The sequence below is a fragment of the Sceloporus occidentalis genome, unplaced genomic scaffold, assembly GCF_023333645.1.
Source record: "Sceloporus occidentalis isolate IW3139 unplaced genomic scaffold, rSceOcc1.0.p SCAF_3, whole genome shotgun sequence".
In the NCBI taxonomy this organism is placed as follows: Eukaryota; Metazoa; Chordata; class Lepidosauria; order Squamata; family Phrynosomatidae; genus Sceloporus; species Sceloporus occidentalis.
In genome coordinates this window covers 87,760,002-87,777,236 of record NW_028316983.1, presented here as the reverse complement: position 1 = coordinate 87,777,236, position 17,235 = coordinate 87,760,002, and the positions used below count along the sequence as shown (strand labels likewise).

The window sequence follows — 17,235 nt, the reverse complement described above, 5'->3', positions numbered from 1 at the left end:
ATTTCTAGACAGAAGTGTAAAAATGTCAGGCACATGCACTATTGTATAAGTACTACTGTGTTTAAATGAGTTGGGAATTTTTTAGCTTGGCAACTACAGCTGTTCATCATATGCTAAGTCTCTAGCCAATAAAATGCTTCATCCAATTACTCAGTACTTCCAATGTTGAAGTGATCTGCTGACCCTTGCATGTTTTAAGTTTGCTTTTCTTCATTAAATACAATATATGAAGCACACGTCAGGCCCAGGATACCACTTTGGCATTTCCCTCTCAGACCTGGTCTACGTAATACCAGAAACTTATTGAAAGCCGGGAAGAGGCACTTACTCTCCCCATTTAATTATATGATATTAAGTTACACAAGTACAATGAAATACTATTTTGGGACATTCTGGAGTAATGATGCAACAGTAATACTCAAGAGGATTAACAGGGCTAGAACTATTGGAACAGACCAAAGAACTATTTATCATGGCATCTTCTTTCCACAGAAACCAATCTGTGTCCCACAGGATGCCTATAGGAAGCCCACAAGCTGCATTATCATGGTTATTTCCCCAAAACTGCTGCCCACATTTTGTTTCTGATCCTGGAGACAGCAAAATCAGTTCACTCAATATCTATTGACAGCATTATCATCCATGAAATTGTCTAATTCATCTTTAAATCCTTTAAGCTGGTCAGCATCACCATATTTTAATGAAATATATTTCTTAGTTTATCTACTTGTACTCTGAAGTATTTCTGCTGCTCTAGGATTATACATCATTTGCCTCCCCTTGATGAAACTTGATCATGATTCTATGACAGAGGGACAATAACATCTCCATGCACTTTTTACAAGTCACATATAATTTTTGTACACCATACCATGCCCCAGTTAAATTGTTCCAAACGTGTAACGTGTTCTTATAAGGAAGTTGTTCCTTGCTCCCAATCCTTCTGGTTGCCCCTTTTCTGCATCTTTTCTGACTTTACATTTTTCAGATACAGCAGCTAAAACAGTACATAGTATGTGACATGTGGACACACTATACAGAGTCATTATGATACTGACAATATTAGATTTGATCTCTCTCCTAACAGTCTTGAACATGGAATCTGCACATTCATAATACAGATTCTGTATTATGATGACATTTTCACTAACTATCACCTAGAGATGTGAAGAAGTCTCACCAAATTATTAAGAGACTCTGGCCCGTTACAGACCACCCAAAAGGGGCGGTCTTGGGCCGCTGCCGGTTGCAACGTGGAGGAGCCGCAGCAGCCAAACCGCGCGACTCCTCCACGCTGCAAAAAAGGAGTGCAGAAATTGCACTCCTTCCGGCAACCTGGAAGAGCCGCCGCAAGTGCCAAAGCGCGCACTCGCAACGGCTCTTCCAGGTTTAGACGTCCGGATGCTGTGCGTCCGTTACGTCAAGATGGCGGCACCCGTCTGTATAGGGCGCCACCATCTTGCCGTACGGAATACGTGCGAGGGGCAAGGCGCATCCGGAAGCGCCGCCCCTCACGCGTATTCCTGGCGCAATGACGGCGCCGCTTAGGCCCGTCTGTAAGGCGCCTCTATTACATACTGTATCAATTGATCCCCAAGATTTCTTGTTCTAGCTCGAGTGCAAGACAACCATTTTTTTTGTTGAGGCTTCTTCAGTTTGTACAAAATATCTCTGCACAAAACTAGTAGCTTTCCCTCTGTGAAGGAAGGGGCACATGCTCACAGTTGTATGTGTACACATAGCAAATGTAGAAGAACTGTATGATTGATCAAAAAATTGCAAACAACCATCCAATGCTTCCAACTTTTAAAAGTCCATGCAACACGTTAGCTTCCATTGTAGTTCAGCAACCCATATTAAGACAACATCCATTACTGGGGAAAAAACCTCTCTCCACACTGACAGAAAATATATCATTGTCTCACAGATAGGATAGCCAGGGTGAATTCAGAACCAAACCATACCTATAGCTGTAATAGTTAGCAGATTCCGGATGACAAAGACTATATATCATAAAGTTCTCTCAAGCAGACCTATGGTGTTCTCCTTCCCTCTCTCCCCAAAATCCAACACAGTTCCCCCTAACATGGATATTTACTGGCTTGTGGAAAGTGAAGGTGGGGGAGTGGTGAAGAATCCGGTTCTGTTCCAGGAGTGAGATACAGCAGCACCTACAGTTTCCACCGCCTCCATACTTTCCCCACCAACCAGTAAACAGACATATACAGATTTGCGATAGGCAGGTTTGGGGAGGTTGACAGAGGAGACATGTCACAGTTTTGCCTGACAGTTGTCCTAATCGGGGATCTGCTAACTATTAAAGGTACAGGAGCTCTTTTGCATACTCTACTGGAGAATTCTACGCACAAGAAAAGAGAAGTCACACTTTTGTTGACACATATAAGAATGAGAGCAATGTAATTTACTACTATAGTGCTACTACATAATGACTCCCACTCTGCTGCTCAAATACATCCACCTAAGAGTCTATCGCATATATGTAAATTTGTTTCCCTCCCATGTCTATTATTTTACATTTATTTACATGGAAATTTTCATCCTCAACTTTGGGTCTGTTGGGAGCTCTTCACAATCCTTTTTGGTTTTTCTACATTGAGTAATATTTGTCATCATTTGAAAACACATCCATCTCATTGCTCACCAGATTATTAGTAAACAAACTGAAAAGTGCAAGTACCAAGAAAGATCTTTGCATGACCCAGTCTTTGCAGTTCTTCATTGTGGGAGTTGTCTATTTAGTCTTACTCTCTGCTTCTTTATTCTGCTGCCAATCCATAAGAAGACCCACCTTCTTCTCTCATGTTTGCTAAGTTTACTCAGAAGCCATCTCACCAGATCTTAAGTTAAACAATAACAACAGATCTGACACACCATCAAGAAGTATGTTGTGCACACTGTCTACCACTTTCTCTGATATAATCATAAACATATCTTTGCACTACTGAGATTCTGGTTAGGTTCTGAGATGCAATGCTCTCTCCAGTTTCTTGTGATAACTCCAATTAAGTTCATTTTGGAAGAGTCTCCAATAGATGTTAATCCCTCTTGTTGGAAAACACAGACTCACCTCTACTCACTCTGATGTCTTCCACAGTAACTAATGCGCTTTACAGACCGTCCAAAAAGGGTGGTCTGCCAGCGCCGTCATTTGCTGCGCAGAGGAGCCCCAGCGGCCAAACCGCGCGACTCCTCCACGCAACAAAAAGAAGCTGCAAAATGCAGCTTCTTCTTGCGGCGCCCTTATGACGCTGCAAGACACCAATGGTGCACTTATGGAGACATCATGGTGCCGAGACGTGTGGACGCTAAGCATCCGCTACATCAAAATGGCGGCACCCATGTAGAATGGGCGGCGCCATTTTGTCCGCGCTCAGCGTGTACTAGGGTTAGGGGCATCCGGAAAGGACGCCCCTTCCTAACCCTAGTATGTGCCACGCACATACTTTCCGCCCGTGCGGAATGGGCCTATATTTACTTACTGCCACAAGTTTTTTTCAACTCCAAAAACACATCATACCAATAGAGCAGCACAGCTGTAGTAATCAAAACCATTTGGGCAAAAATTATTATTTGGCCGCTGCATTTTCCATGTACATCCCTGACATGTAGCCACTGCATCATCTCTTAATATTTGCATATCCAGTCAAGACACAACTGACAACAAAAATCTGGATTTGAATTAAATTTTGTTTTTCTACTCCATATCCTGAAGATAATCTGGATTTCACAAATTTTATAGGGCAATGGAATACATACCTAGCAACAAAACAAATAAACGTTTCTGAGATTTTAGTATAATACTAACAGTTTCAACGTGATGTCCCCTACCTTGAAAGCTAGTTGTTGTTGTGTTTCAAGTTGTTTCTGACATATGGAGACCCTAAGTCAAACCTATCATGGGGTTTTCTTGACACTGCCTTCCACTCAAGCTGAGAGCATGTAACTTGCCCAAGGTTACCCAGTGGGTTCCATAGCTGAGCAGGGAATTGAATCTTGCATTCCCAGTGTCCTGGTCCAACACTGAAACCACTACACCAGATTACATGGTGTTTAAAAAATAGTACAGTCCAGAAATACTGGTATTTTCAGGATTCTCATAAGACTTTATGGGTCACGGAAATTATTTTATGAGGAACATGTAGCTTTTGAATGATGCAAGCATGACTTTTCCAAAAGCAATTTATGCTATCTTTAAGTCAGCTGCTCCTTTGTAGTAACAATGAAATAAATGTGTTATTCTAGAGCATTAGACTCTGTATATTGTTCTTAACTATAAACCCATCACCAAGTCTTACATTAACACATCTGCATGGTAAGGATTCCATACAACAGCTATGATGAACAGGATCTTTTCAGCCACCATAATGTCATGGATAGTCCCATGCAGCCCTCCAGAAAACATATATAACAGTCTCATGATTTTCAAATCATATAATGGGAAACAGTTGTTAGAGATTATCAGTTCGATCAGAGGAAGGAGAATGAAAAGCCTTTCTGACCATATTCCACTTAAAAATTAGATGGGACAAACAGCTATTTTTCTGTTACTTTCCAACTGGTGGAAAAACCAGTCACATGTTAAACAGAAAACAGACAGGACTGGAAAAGGTAGTCCTTCCAACCATTCTTCAAATAAAACTAGCAACCTAGCAAACTGCAGTAGTTTTTTATTATTCTTTTTTAAAAGTCAGGACAAATACACTCTTCATGTAAATGTAGTGTATGTGGAGTACATACATATACACATATGTACTCTCACATATATGAATTAAATACCTTATCATCTGATACCAACTCCAATACAATATTTTTCAGATCTCTCTTATACAACACAGACACACCTGTTTGGGAGTCTCAAGCATAAAATCAATTACTATTCATAAAATAATGCATGTGCATGTGTGAATCAGCCCATTCTCCTCTCCAAACAATTAACCAACAGCAATGGATGTTTGTTGACTACATATATGTTTCCTATAAAGTCCCTCTCAATTAATTCAGTATGTATAAAAGCTGTATCCTAATTCTGGTAAGCTTTCTTTATCAGGCTATTGAGAAACAAATTCCCAATAATGTTACCAACAGTCAACTCAATTAAACTAGATTTTACACCCAGATCTTCAAATAAATTTCATTTTCCTAGACACAATATCAAAAGGTTTAGAAGCAGAGTAGTATGGTTTGACCAAAAAAAAAAAAAAAAAATCAAACACTCTTGGCACCAGCACTATATTTGTATTATAATCTGATGCCTATATATTGAGTTATCTCCCTAATTAGTATTATTATACTACAGAGACCTGAATCTCATCTTTATGAATCCCACCACACTGTCTTAAGAAAATAAGTTTAAAGTATCACATATTTTTAATTAAATACTTCAGTACTATGACTGTCAAATCAACTAGACTCTTATTCTGGACTATGTAAACAACAGCTAGCAAAAATACTTCATACTTGTAATGTAACATTCATACCATGCAAATGCAGGGCATGGTTTAATATGTGTTTATTGTTTTATTTAACTGTGATGAAAAATATTGCATCAGAAACATGTTGAGGTTTTATTTTTTTAAAAGTCTTATAATCAGTATACTAAATGAAAAACATTACGCTATCTATATTTAAAAACCCATGCTGTAGTTACGTTTTTAATACTGTGTGCCACAAAAGACAACAAGAAGTTGCATTTGCATCTCAATATTTAGTACCCTTATTCTCTGTGCAACAGATGTGTTATTTCTTTACCACATAAGGCATGTATCTCGCTATCAGAGACATTTCTGGGAGAGCTTATTATTTAAAAACTATGACTCTGACCCTTTATGTCCTGACAGCAGAACTATAATAATACATTACATGTATAGAAACAAACCTACCAGCTGACAGCTATAATCTAGGAACAGTAGCAAGAGTTTCCTGAAAATGTAGGTGTCCCGAACAAATATGCAAAAATATTTTTTTTCTTCTCTGTTATAGATATACAGCCTCTGCAGGTTTTTCTGAAGTCAATTATTTCCTTGGTTTTTCTTCTCACCGTTCCAGATGCTCCTTCAGTGGCAGATTTAGAGAGTCTGCTACATCCAATCTCCTCCTTTTGGAGGGAGATTTTGGACCCTTTCTTTGTGGGGGTGGGTGCAAACAGCCTTAAATAATTCCCATGAATTTGCACCCATGTCAACTTCTCAGTGCACTTTCATAAAATCTTCTTAATTTTAATCTCGGTTACCAAGACCCGCAAAATGATGGTGTGCCCTCAGAGAGCAAATGAAGCCCGCTTATGCCTTTCAAATCAACTGCAGTATAGGCAACCATTTCCATTCACTCATCATTGGTTCCATTAACCTGGCTGGGAGTGTCTACCCACTTTCCTATTTTCATGCTATCCTGGTTGCATCATATCCTTCTACTTCTTTCAGTTACAGTCACCTTACTTTAAACATCATGATGTGAACCGTTCCATTTCCAGTAAGTATCTACCTTAATTTCTGCAAATAATTCAACTGTTACTGAATGGTCACAAACAACATTTCATTCTTTTCCAGTCCTCCTGACTATTGTTCCATGCATTTGAAATAGCCATGCTGATTTCTACCTTTAAGCTCCTTGCAATCTGGTCCTTATTTGTTTCTACATTTCCTATGCCACACCACTCACTTTTCTAGACTTCGTCCTCATTATTTGCTTTAAGCACGTCTCTAATGTTAGGCCTTCTTCCATTCTGCCCTTACTCCTAGGAACAGACTCATAAACAGGCTACATAAAGGTCTTCTATTCTGAACCTTCTTTTTTCTTTATTCCAGTTGTATGAGACAAATGACCATATTCTTCAGAATTTAAGACTAGAAATCCTATATTATTTTTATGCCTGTAGATCTTCAAATATAGCACATTTGACTACCACATGAGAACAACCCATAACTAAATTAAGAGGGAGGGAAAAATAAAATCCCAAAATGTAGAACCTAAATTAAGCATTTACACTGGAACTTAAAAAATCAGAGCAAGTTTACCTTCACTTGTTTCAAGCAGAAACAGATGTAAAGCCAACAACTTCTTTTAAAGCAGTACTAACCGCAACATAAGTATTAAAATAGCCAACTTTATTGTACTTATGACATCTGGTTTCACGCTTGCCAACTAACAATAACATGCTGCATGCATCATCTGCATCAGGTATTCTTCCTGAACGCAATCAATCTTTATAAATTACAATTCTCCGTGAGAAATATGCTGTCAGATAAATATGCTAAGCATTAACACAAACATGTACTCGTTTAATGTGCCCTGATTTTTAAAACAATTACCTCTCCCATGCATAATAAGTGGAGATATATTATTAAGGAAAAAGTAGGATATGTTTTAATTGTACAGTATATAATAAAATAGTCATAATTCTCCGAATTGAATCCTACAGACAAGATTCAGGTTTCTTAGGTGGGAGGCCAGAAAGAATGTGCCATCAGCGCTTGTGGGAGAAAGGAAGTGACTTCTGAATTCTCCATCTTCAGTATATCAATAATTTACTACTATCTGCCTTGTTAAGCAAAGTCATTTTAATGCATGGCTTCTTACTACCAAGGAGGGGAAGAGAAGCCCCTGACAAAGCCAGAGCCCTAGGAGGGAGCCGAAACAATAATATTTCAAAGATAGTGGAAGGGAGCGGATTTGAAGAAGATAAAGGGCCATTTGGGCACAGACCCCTGCTGCTTCCATAGAAGTGTCTCCTTTTCAATCTGGGAGGCTTTAAAACCTGCCTTTGCCACTGACCCTACCTTGCATTGGCAGTGTGTTTGGGATCCAATTTCACTTTTTGTCAAGGGAGGCTGCCTCCTTTGCAGAAGGCACAATAGTCTAACTGTCATTAATATGCAACCACAAAAGCAGCAATAGTCTATGATTGCTCATCGACTCACTTCCCTCTGAACCGGGGCAAATTAGTCATCGCCAGAAAATGAGTTTGTAGGATTAAGCGATCGACTTATTAAACTGCAATTTCAAATCAACACAAGTGCATCGCCCTGTTACTGTCCTCTGCACATTTCCATGTATGCATCTAATACTTGTGTATTTCCCCTGTCTCTCACCCTGTATCCCCCCATAGTTTCTTGCTCCCTTTGTGTTTACTGTATCTTAAAATATCAAATGCCAAGCCACACCAGCCAGTCCAGTACGTTCGGTTTATAAGGAATATTTGGCCATAATTGGACCATTTGGTGATAGAATTTGAAAACACAGTATTGAAAATCTGCAGGATACAATCCTGCGCTTACTTTCCTGGGAGTAACACACACACATCCTAATCCGAAGTGATGTAAGGATAAAGGGATGTTCCATTTTGGACTAAAAGCCTTTGGGGTTCAAACACTTCCAACAGGTAAAAAAACAAACAACCCATAGCTGCTCTCTCTCCAATAAAAATCTCACTCCACTTGTTTCCAAAGTTGTCTGACTTTGCCTAGCAATCACCACCCAACAGTTCAGAGGTTACACCCAGCCCAACTCTTCCAAGTCTGACAGGTTTGGCTTTGTCAAGCATTTCCACAACTTTTTCAATCTGATGCAGGTCCTTGTTTTTTAGACCCAGGTTCCAAGCCTCCCCTCCCCAACAAAAGTCTCTCTCTCTCTCTCTTTCTTTCTTTCTCTTTCTGCCCAGGAGGCAGCCGCCTGAAAGGAGGGGATCATGTTTCAGCATTCATCAATGCTCTTCTAGGAAAGGACTCAGGAGCCAGCTCTGATCACAAGCCTGCAGCGCATGAGGAAACCCCAACTGCCTGGGGCTCATTTGGGGTGAGAAATAACCCGGTTTAGCCCCGCTTTAACTCTTCCTCTGGCTCAAGGCTATGGAATTCTGGGAGTTGGAGTTTGTTATGGGCCCAGAGCGGAGCTCCTTTTTTCTTTTAAAGGACATCAAGAACAGCCCCACACTATTGGAGGAGAAGGAGGAGCGAGGAAAGTGACCGGAGGTCCTCCTTTTTCCCGGACACGTCCTCCATTTCATCCCTAATGCCCAGGAGGAATATTGCCAAAAGCTCCTCCATTCTGAGCAGGGATCTCACACTTGTGGGTTTTCTGGGGGGTTTTTGGGGGGTCCTCCATTTCCCGGTTCGCTGTCCTCCTGTGAAGAAGGGCATCTGGCCCCTCTGAGCAAAGGAGGAGGAGGAGGAGGAGGAGTGAAGAAACACAAGAGTGGGAAGGGCAGAAGGAAGAATAGAGGAGGGAAGGAAGGAAAGTGTGTGTGTGTGTGTGTGTGAGAGAGAGAGAGAGAGAGAGAGAGGAAGGAAAAAAAGAGGAAGGAAGGAAGCAAGGAAAGAAAGAAAGAGGAAAGAAGGAAGGAAAAGAGGAAGGAGAGAGAAGGAGAAGGGAAGAAAGAAAGAAAGGAAGGAAGGAAGGAAGGAGAGAGGGAGAGAGAAAGGAAGGAAAGAAAGAGGAAGGAAGCAAGGAAGGAAGCAAGGAAAGAAGGAAGGAAAAGAGGAAGGAGAGAGAAGGAGAAGGGAAGTGAAGCAAGAAAGAATGAAAGAAAGAGGAAGGCAGGCAGTTGGCCCATGAGGCGAGGGCCTTGGCGGGGCTTACCTGCATGGTGACCACCCCGAGCTCCTCGGAGGCCAGCTTCCTCATCTGAGTGGCCAAAACTTGCGCCTCATCCAAGATGGAAAACTCGGAGTCGCTGGCGGCGGCGGCGGCGGCGGAGGATGAGGAGAGGCTGGAGCAGAGGGCCAGGCAGAGGAGCCCCAGGAAGGGAGCCCCTCCAGCCCCGCCGCCGCCTCCTCCTCCTCTTGGGCAAGGCAGAGCCGGGCCAGGGCCAGGCTGGGCGGCCTCCTTCTCCCTCTCCCTCTCCCTCTCCCTCTCCTCCTTGCTGGGTGCCGGGCTACTCGCCATGATGCTGCCGGGGGCGCCTCAGTGGGGCGCCCACAAACTTTCCTCCCAAACTTTAAGAGTTAGAAGGAGAGAGAGAGAGGCGAGAGGGGCTGCCCAGGGCCAGGGGAGGCTGCCCCTGGCACCAGCCTTCTGCTGCTTGCTGCCTCCCAGCTCCAGCCACTGACCCTTCCTCTCCGTCTCTCTCTGTTTGGGAACTGCCTCCTCCTCCTCCTCCTCCTCCTTCTGCTGCCAAGCGCACGGAGACAGGGAGGGCGAGCGGGAAAGTGTGGAGCAGAGAAAGGCGAGAGGAGGAGGAGGAGGAGGAAAGAGAAGGAGGGGAGCTGGGGAGAGGGAGGCGTCTGGCGCTGTCTGCCACACAAGCTGCTGCTGCTGCTGCTGCTGCTGCTGGAGAAGGAGGCAGGCGAGCGAAAGCAGAGCCCGGGAAGCCAGGCGCGCAGAGCTCTCCCTTCTGGCGCTTTGGCTGCTGCTGCTGCTGCTGCTCTTCCGCCAGACTAGGCAGCGCCCTGCAACTTTCTTGCAACTCCGGCAGTCTTCCACTTCCCTGCCTCTGCCGCTGCTGCGCCTCCAGTTTGGGCACAAAAGGAGAGAGACATACACTGTTGCTGTTCTTGTTGTTGTTGTTGTTGTTACCCACCTCCCTGTGGCCGAGACACCTCCAAGACTCCCTCTGCGCCACTGCTCTGCTCAGGTCCTGCAAAGTCCTCCGTCATAGAGTCCATCCAATCTTGCATGTGGCCTTCCTCTCTTTCTGCTTCCCTCCATCTTTCCCAACATTGTTGTCAACTCCAACCATTCTTGCCTTCTCATGATGTGTCCAAAGTAGGACAGTCTAAGTTGTGTCATCTTGGCTTCCAGGGAGATTTCTGGTTTGATCTGTCCTACCACCCATTTGTTTGACTTCTTGGCTGTCCACAGGATCCGCAGCACTCATCTCCAGCGCCACATCCCAAATGCATTGATTTTCTTCCTATCTTCTTTCTTAACTCTCCAGCTCTCACATCCAGACATGCTAATAAGGAATACAATGGCTTGTATGATTTTAACTTTCAGAGGCTCCATTCCCACCTACAAATAAATCAGTGTGCAATCCAAATCAATGGATCGATTCAACAGTGGACCGTGGTTCCCACTACATTTGCTCTGATCACATTTGTTCCTTCTCAGATGAATGAACTGATTCAAAATGATTCGGTTCCAGCCAAAGGGGAAATTTAAATCTATTCCAATCCACATGTGGTTCTCACTTACACAGATTCAGTTTACTGAAAAAGAAGCAGAAAAAAACAGTGTCAAAAAGACGTGGGTTAAATGGGTCTAGCTCATGGCCCCCCTCTTGGAATCACTTTAGCGATTTGGATTAAGTGGGAACCATGGTTGTTTGAACCAGTAAAAATCAATTCACAATCTGAATTAAAAGGTAGTGGGAATGAGGCCAGAAAATCATAGAGCTGGAAGAGACCCCAAGGGTCATCCAGCCCAACCCCCTGCCATGCAGGAATTCACAATCAAAGTACCCCTCGAAGGACGGCCATCCAGTCTCTCTTTGCATTCTAGGATATTTTCTAGTTCTCTGATAGCTGCCCTCCCCATTCTAGAGAGAAAGAAACACACACACACACACACACACACACACATATATATATAATCTCCATCCAGTGGAGACCCAGCCCAGGGGGACCAGGCACGTTCTCCTTTCCCAAGACCTGTCCTCCATCCAGTGGCATCCCTAGGGTTGGTGTCACCCAGTGTGATAACTCCTGCTGTCACACACACACAAACACAGCACCATTGACCTCCTCCCATTTCACACTACACAGAATCCTTAGTAATGTTTCTTTTTCTTTTTTTAACGTTCCTCGTAAAATTGTAATTCCCCTCCACCACTGAATGTAATGTATAACATTAATTGTTGTGCCATCAGCAACTAGCAAAATTAAAACAAATTAAAAAAATTAAAATTAAAAAAATTAAAAAAATTAAAATTAAACCTTCAAATTACAATATCATAGGTGCAAGCTAAATGCATTTGCAAATACACAGTGAAGATCAGGTTATAATTTTTTTTAAAGAATAAAGGTTTCTTAAAAATTAAAAAAAATTAAAATTTAAAACTTTGAAATTTAAAATTTGAATTTTAAAAAATGCTGGGGCATCTTCTTTCTCCTTCCACTGAGCTTCACTCCTCTCCCACCAGCTCTTAAAGCATTTTGAAGGGACACAGATTAATGCCACAGCCCATTTCTACCAAAAGGTAAGTGTTTGAGGAGCAGTGGTGTCACATACACTCTAAGGTGTCACCGGGTGCGGTCCACACACCCCTAGTGATACCACTACCTTCATCATTTCATGAACACCTTCTGTCCAGGAGCAATTTTCCAGTGTCTTCCATTTCTGAGCAGGACTAAGAAGCAGAGATTCATATTTTATTAGGAGTATTTCTAGCTTTTCCTTTTGGAACAGCTTCCATTTTGACGTGCCTTGTCCTCCTTTTCCAGAACCTGTCCTCCATCACGTCTGTCCAGGAGGAATTCCCAAATGTCTTCCATTTGTGAGCAGGACTAAGAAGCAGGGATTTATATTTATTACTAGTGTTTCTAAATTTTATTTTGTACTACATTTTGTGGTGCCTTGTCCTCCTTGGAGGGGAGGACCTCTGGTCACCCTGCCCAAAAGGGAGACTTGCCTCATCCCCAGAGGAAGCAGGACAAGACACCACAAAATGGAAGACATTCAGGAAAAAACGGAGGATATGACCAAAGAAAAAGCTACAAAACGCTCACATAAATGTCAATCCATGCTTCACAGTCATGCTCAAAATAGAGGACATTTGGGAATTCCTCCTAGAGAGAAGGTTGAAATGATGGAGGATGTGTCCTGGAAAAGGAGGCCATCTGGTCGCTCTAAGAGGAGGCACAGCCTCCTCATCCTTCACCTGTTGGACTGGGAGCACCGGCTGGGCATTTTACTTCCCTTATTATTATTATTATTAATATTAATATTAGCATCCCACTTTACTCCTGGTCTAAGGTGGGTAACCAAATTTAAAACAGTACAGATTATAAACCAGCATGGTGTATTGGTTTGAGCATTGGACTATGACTCTGGTTCAAATCCGCCATGGAAATCCACTGGGTGACCTTCGGCGAGTCACACTGTCTCAGCTTTGGAAGATAAGAATAGCAATCCCCCACTGAAGAAACTTGCCAAGAAAACCCTATGATAGGCTCACCTTAGGATCTCCATAAGTCAGAAATTACTTGAAGGCACATAACAACAACACAGGATCAGGCCGAAGATATTCTGTTTCCACAGTGGGGGTATTACAGTATTGCTGGAGGGAATACAGTGTATAGTCATCATGGCTGCTAGCCATAAATAGTCTTATCTTCTATGAATGTGTACTAACATAAATTCATCCTGGTCTATTTAGTACATTCTGCACCATGTGGCTAAGTTAAATGAATAGAACACTATTATGAGGCAAAAGAGGCACTATACTGTAGTGTTTTGAGCATTGGGCTACAGCTCTGGAGGATCATTACTCAACCATGGAAAACCAGTGTAGACTGGAAGGCACACAACAACAATAAATTATGAGGCAAACAACAGTATTACGAAGCTGAAACAAAACAGTGATTAGCAGGGTTTGAAGTTCCACGAAAGGCTGCTAGAGTTTTCATGAAATATCATGAAAGAAAGAAAGTAAACATTTTTTTAAAAAAATACTAGATACAATAATGTTTATGCTGGCATTCCCTGAGATGGGAAAATTATTTCAAGGGTTCATCCAGGATAAAAGGTTGAGAAAAGCTGGATTAGAACACTGGGCTGGAGGATCCAGATCAAGTCCCCAAAGAGCCATCAAATTTACTGGATGAGCTTGGTTTAGTCCAAGAAATCAGACAGAAAGAAAATCAATTCATTTGAAATGTGGCTCTGGAGAAGAGTGTTGAGAGTAGCTTGGACAGCTAGAAAGTCAGACAAATGGGTACTTGAGCAGATCAGGCCTGAACTGTCCTTGGATGACCCAAATGACTGTGGCTGTTGTACTTTGGCCACGTAACGAGAAGACATAATTTACCAGAAAAGAGAATAATGCTAGAAAAAGTGGAGGGCAGTAGAGAGGTATACTGCACACCAGATGGATTGACTAAATCAAAGAAGTCAAGGTCCTGAAGTTGCAGGACCTGCAGCGCAGTCAAAGACTGGGGGCTTGTCTCACTCATTGGATCGCCATGAGTTGAGGTCGACTCGAAGGTAGTTAACAGCAAACAAAACTTCACAGGGTTATTGTCAGGATAAAGTGAGAAAGGGAAGGAGAACTATGTAATTCTCAGAAGAAAAGTAAGATGTAAGACTAACAAAAAATGAATTCCAGGCCCACCTTAGGAATACACTATTTGTAGCATTTAAAAATGAATAATCCTACAGATAGTGACCAGCACATGACATACTTCTTGCACATCAGATGTTTCTAATATATCAAAACCACCTCAAAAAAAGCAATTGACCACACATGCCACAAGAAGTAAACAGAAAAACCCAGAAGGAAAAGCTACCATGCAGGCTGGGGGACTTTTTGTAATTGTCCAAAAGAGTAAAATTAACAAACTCTGCTAGAGCTATGCAAAAGGCTAGACTTCAAATGCTAGGAGCCAGAAATAGAAAATGAAGTGATTTATTTAAGAGATTGTTAAAGTCTGGTGCTTACTTTGTTAGAAAGTAGTTACATGAGTAAGGCTTGTGTGCAGATGGGATGCCGTATCAGTGGCAAGGTCCATGGCAGAACAGAAACTAGAGTGGAGCGTACAGGACACTTAAGTCCAGATTCCTGTATGAGCTATGAAGAAACTAGAAACTAGAAAGCCTGGAGAACTCCTGTACATAGACAATCACTGGTAGCCTGGGGCCAACCCAAGATATTTTGCTTCCTGAGGTGAAAGAAAAGATCTCCCTCCTGCACCATTCCAGACAAAAAGACTTGAAGCAGAATCTTTCTTCAACCAACCTAGAAGGTACAAATCACTCATGTGATATGCAGTGTTGTCCTCCACCTAGGAAAAAGGGAGATGGATGACTCAAGAGAAATGGCCAGGAGGTCTGGCCCTGCTGCCCAAGACACACCAGCACTTGTTAACTCAGGGAGACTCCTCATTCTGTCTAATGGTAGAGCTGGTTCTATACTAATCCTTCTAGTACAGCTGGCCCTCTGTATCCATGGATTCTGCATCCATAGATTCAACCATTCACAGCTTGAATTTTTTTTTTTGGGGGGGGGGGGGGAGAATCCAAAAAGCAAACCTTGATTTTGCCATTTTACATATGGTAAGTAAGAGACATTATTTTACTTTGCTATTTTATATAACAGCACTTCAGCATCCACACATTTTGGTGTCTGTTCATGGGGGATGGTGGTGCTAGAACCAAACCACAACTAAAGTCCCACTGTAATGAATCAGGGACATGAAATGGATGCCAGTGGACTGCAGTTCTCATCACCCCTCATCACTGGCTATGCTGGCTAAGATTATGAGAGTTATAGTCTAGCAACAACAGGAGGGCTACATGTCCCCAGCCTGGTGATAAAAGTGATAAAAAGTGGTTGGTTGGTGATTATTTATATAATAATTTATATATTACTGTCCCACCCACTGTCAAAAGATGGGATACAGTGAAATACAGTGAAAATAATATGGACAGTTTAAAACAATTCCAGAAAACAGAATAATTTAGGATAAAAGTATATCACCAGATTAAAACAGCAGAAAATGCTAAAGCAGATTTTTAAAAGTCATTTGATACATTCTCCACCTTTCTCCCAGAAACAGGACTCCAGCTAACCTGTAATAAAACAGCATAGATAAGTAAAATGAGTAGAACATAACACATTTAAACACACAATTTTTAAAATGCATCAATAAAAGAAAAAGACAGAACCCAGGGAGTTAACAAGCCCTTCTGCTGCAAGTGAAGTCAATTGCCAGAGGCCTTTCTGAATGAAAAGATCTTTGCCTAGCAGCAGAAAGACAACATAAGAACTCTTGCTGCTGTCCACCACTGAATGATAACTAAATATATCTATTATTTGTTTAAAAGTCTTATATTCTTCCTAAAGAACTATACTATAAACTACAAAGTTGAAAACTGCACTGAACTATTTAATATTCCATAAGCATATATCATATTTAAAAGGTGAATGTTTACTGATGTTCCATGCATTTTCACAAGATACAGCCTACACTTGAGAAAACATTTACAAAGCACCAGGAAAAAAAAATAGAGGGCTGCATGTAAAAGTCTAGATGATTTGGCAACAGGCAGTGACAGTTTCTATCCTGGGACACCCAACATAAAAGAAAGAAAATATGATAGGCCAAAAGTTGTGGAAAGAATACCTCTCTGACATCCAACTATTCTCCTGGGAAGCAAAACAAAATAATTGGAAGTAATGCAAAGAAACTGCTTTAACTCTTCAGATGTACATTATCTTCCTGTTGCAACTGTGAATACTAGTAGTAAAATCCTTAACAGGATTTTAATCTAATATTTATATAACAAAGTCAACTTCAACTTATGGTAACTATGAGAGATTCCCAAACACCATCATCAACTTCCCTGCTCAAGTCTTGCAAAGTCAGGGCCATGGCTTCCTTAATTGAGTCTATCCATCTGGAGTGTGGTCTTCTTCTGTTCCTACTGCCTGCTACCTTACCAAAAGTTATTGTCTTTTCTAGTGAGTCATGTCCTCTTCTAATATGACCAAAGTACGACAGTCTTAGTTTAGTTATCTTGACTTCTAGGGAGAGTTCAGATTTGATTTGTTCTGTGAGTCATTTATTTGTCTGCAAAACTTCTCCAGCACCACCTCTCAAATGGGTTGATTCCCTTCCTCTCCACTTTGTTTACTGTCCCGCTTTCACATCCATACATACAATCTATAAAGCATAGGTTGGTTTTCTTCTGACATTCTTTGGTGCACTCCATTATTTAACCTGTGTTTGCAATATGAGCCCTAGTGACTCTTCCTTTCCTGAACCCAGTTTGGACAACTGGTATTTATCACTCTATATACCATAAACATCTTTGTTGTAGCATTTTGAGCATCACTTTGATTGCATGGGAAATTCATGCAATGGTTGTGTGGTTACTGCAATCCCTGGTGTCTTTGGGAATTGGAGGGGAAATCCATTATGAAGCATCTGCAACATTACTCCCTAAATAACATGTACTGTTGTTACTATGTGCTTCCAGGCTGACTCCATCTTTTGGCATAGAGTTTTCTTGATAAGAATTATTGAGAAAAGCTTTGCTTTGTCTTTGAGGCGGAGAGAGTGT

General features: G+C 41.7%; 1 protein-coding gene across 1 annotated transcript in view; it reads right to left on the bottom strand.

Annotated features, from left to right (window-relative positions):
- The window catches only part of CACHD1 (cache domain containing 1), a 163,775-nt gene extending 154,058 nt beyond the window's left edge, over positions 1–9,717 (bottom strand). The window contains exon 1 of the mRNA XM_089515343.1: positions 9,595–9,717. Coding sequence (XP_089371469.1) covers positions 9,595–9,639 — 45 coding nt within the window. The 5' untranslated portion in view covers positions 9,640–9,717. The remainder of the gene's footprint in view (positions 1–9,594) is intronic.
- Positions 9,718–17,235: the final 7,518 nt, after the last annotated feature.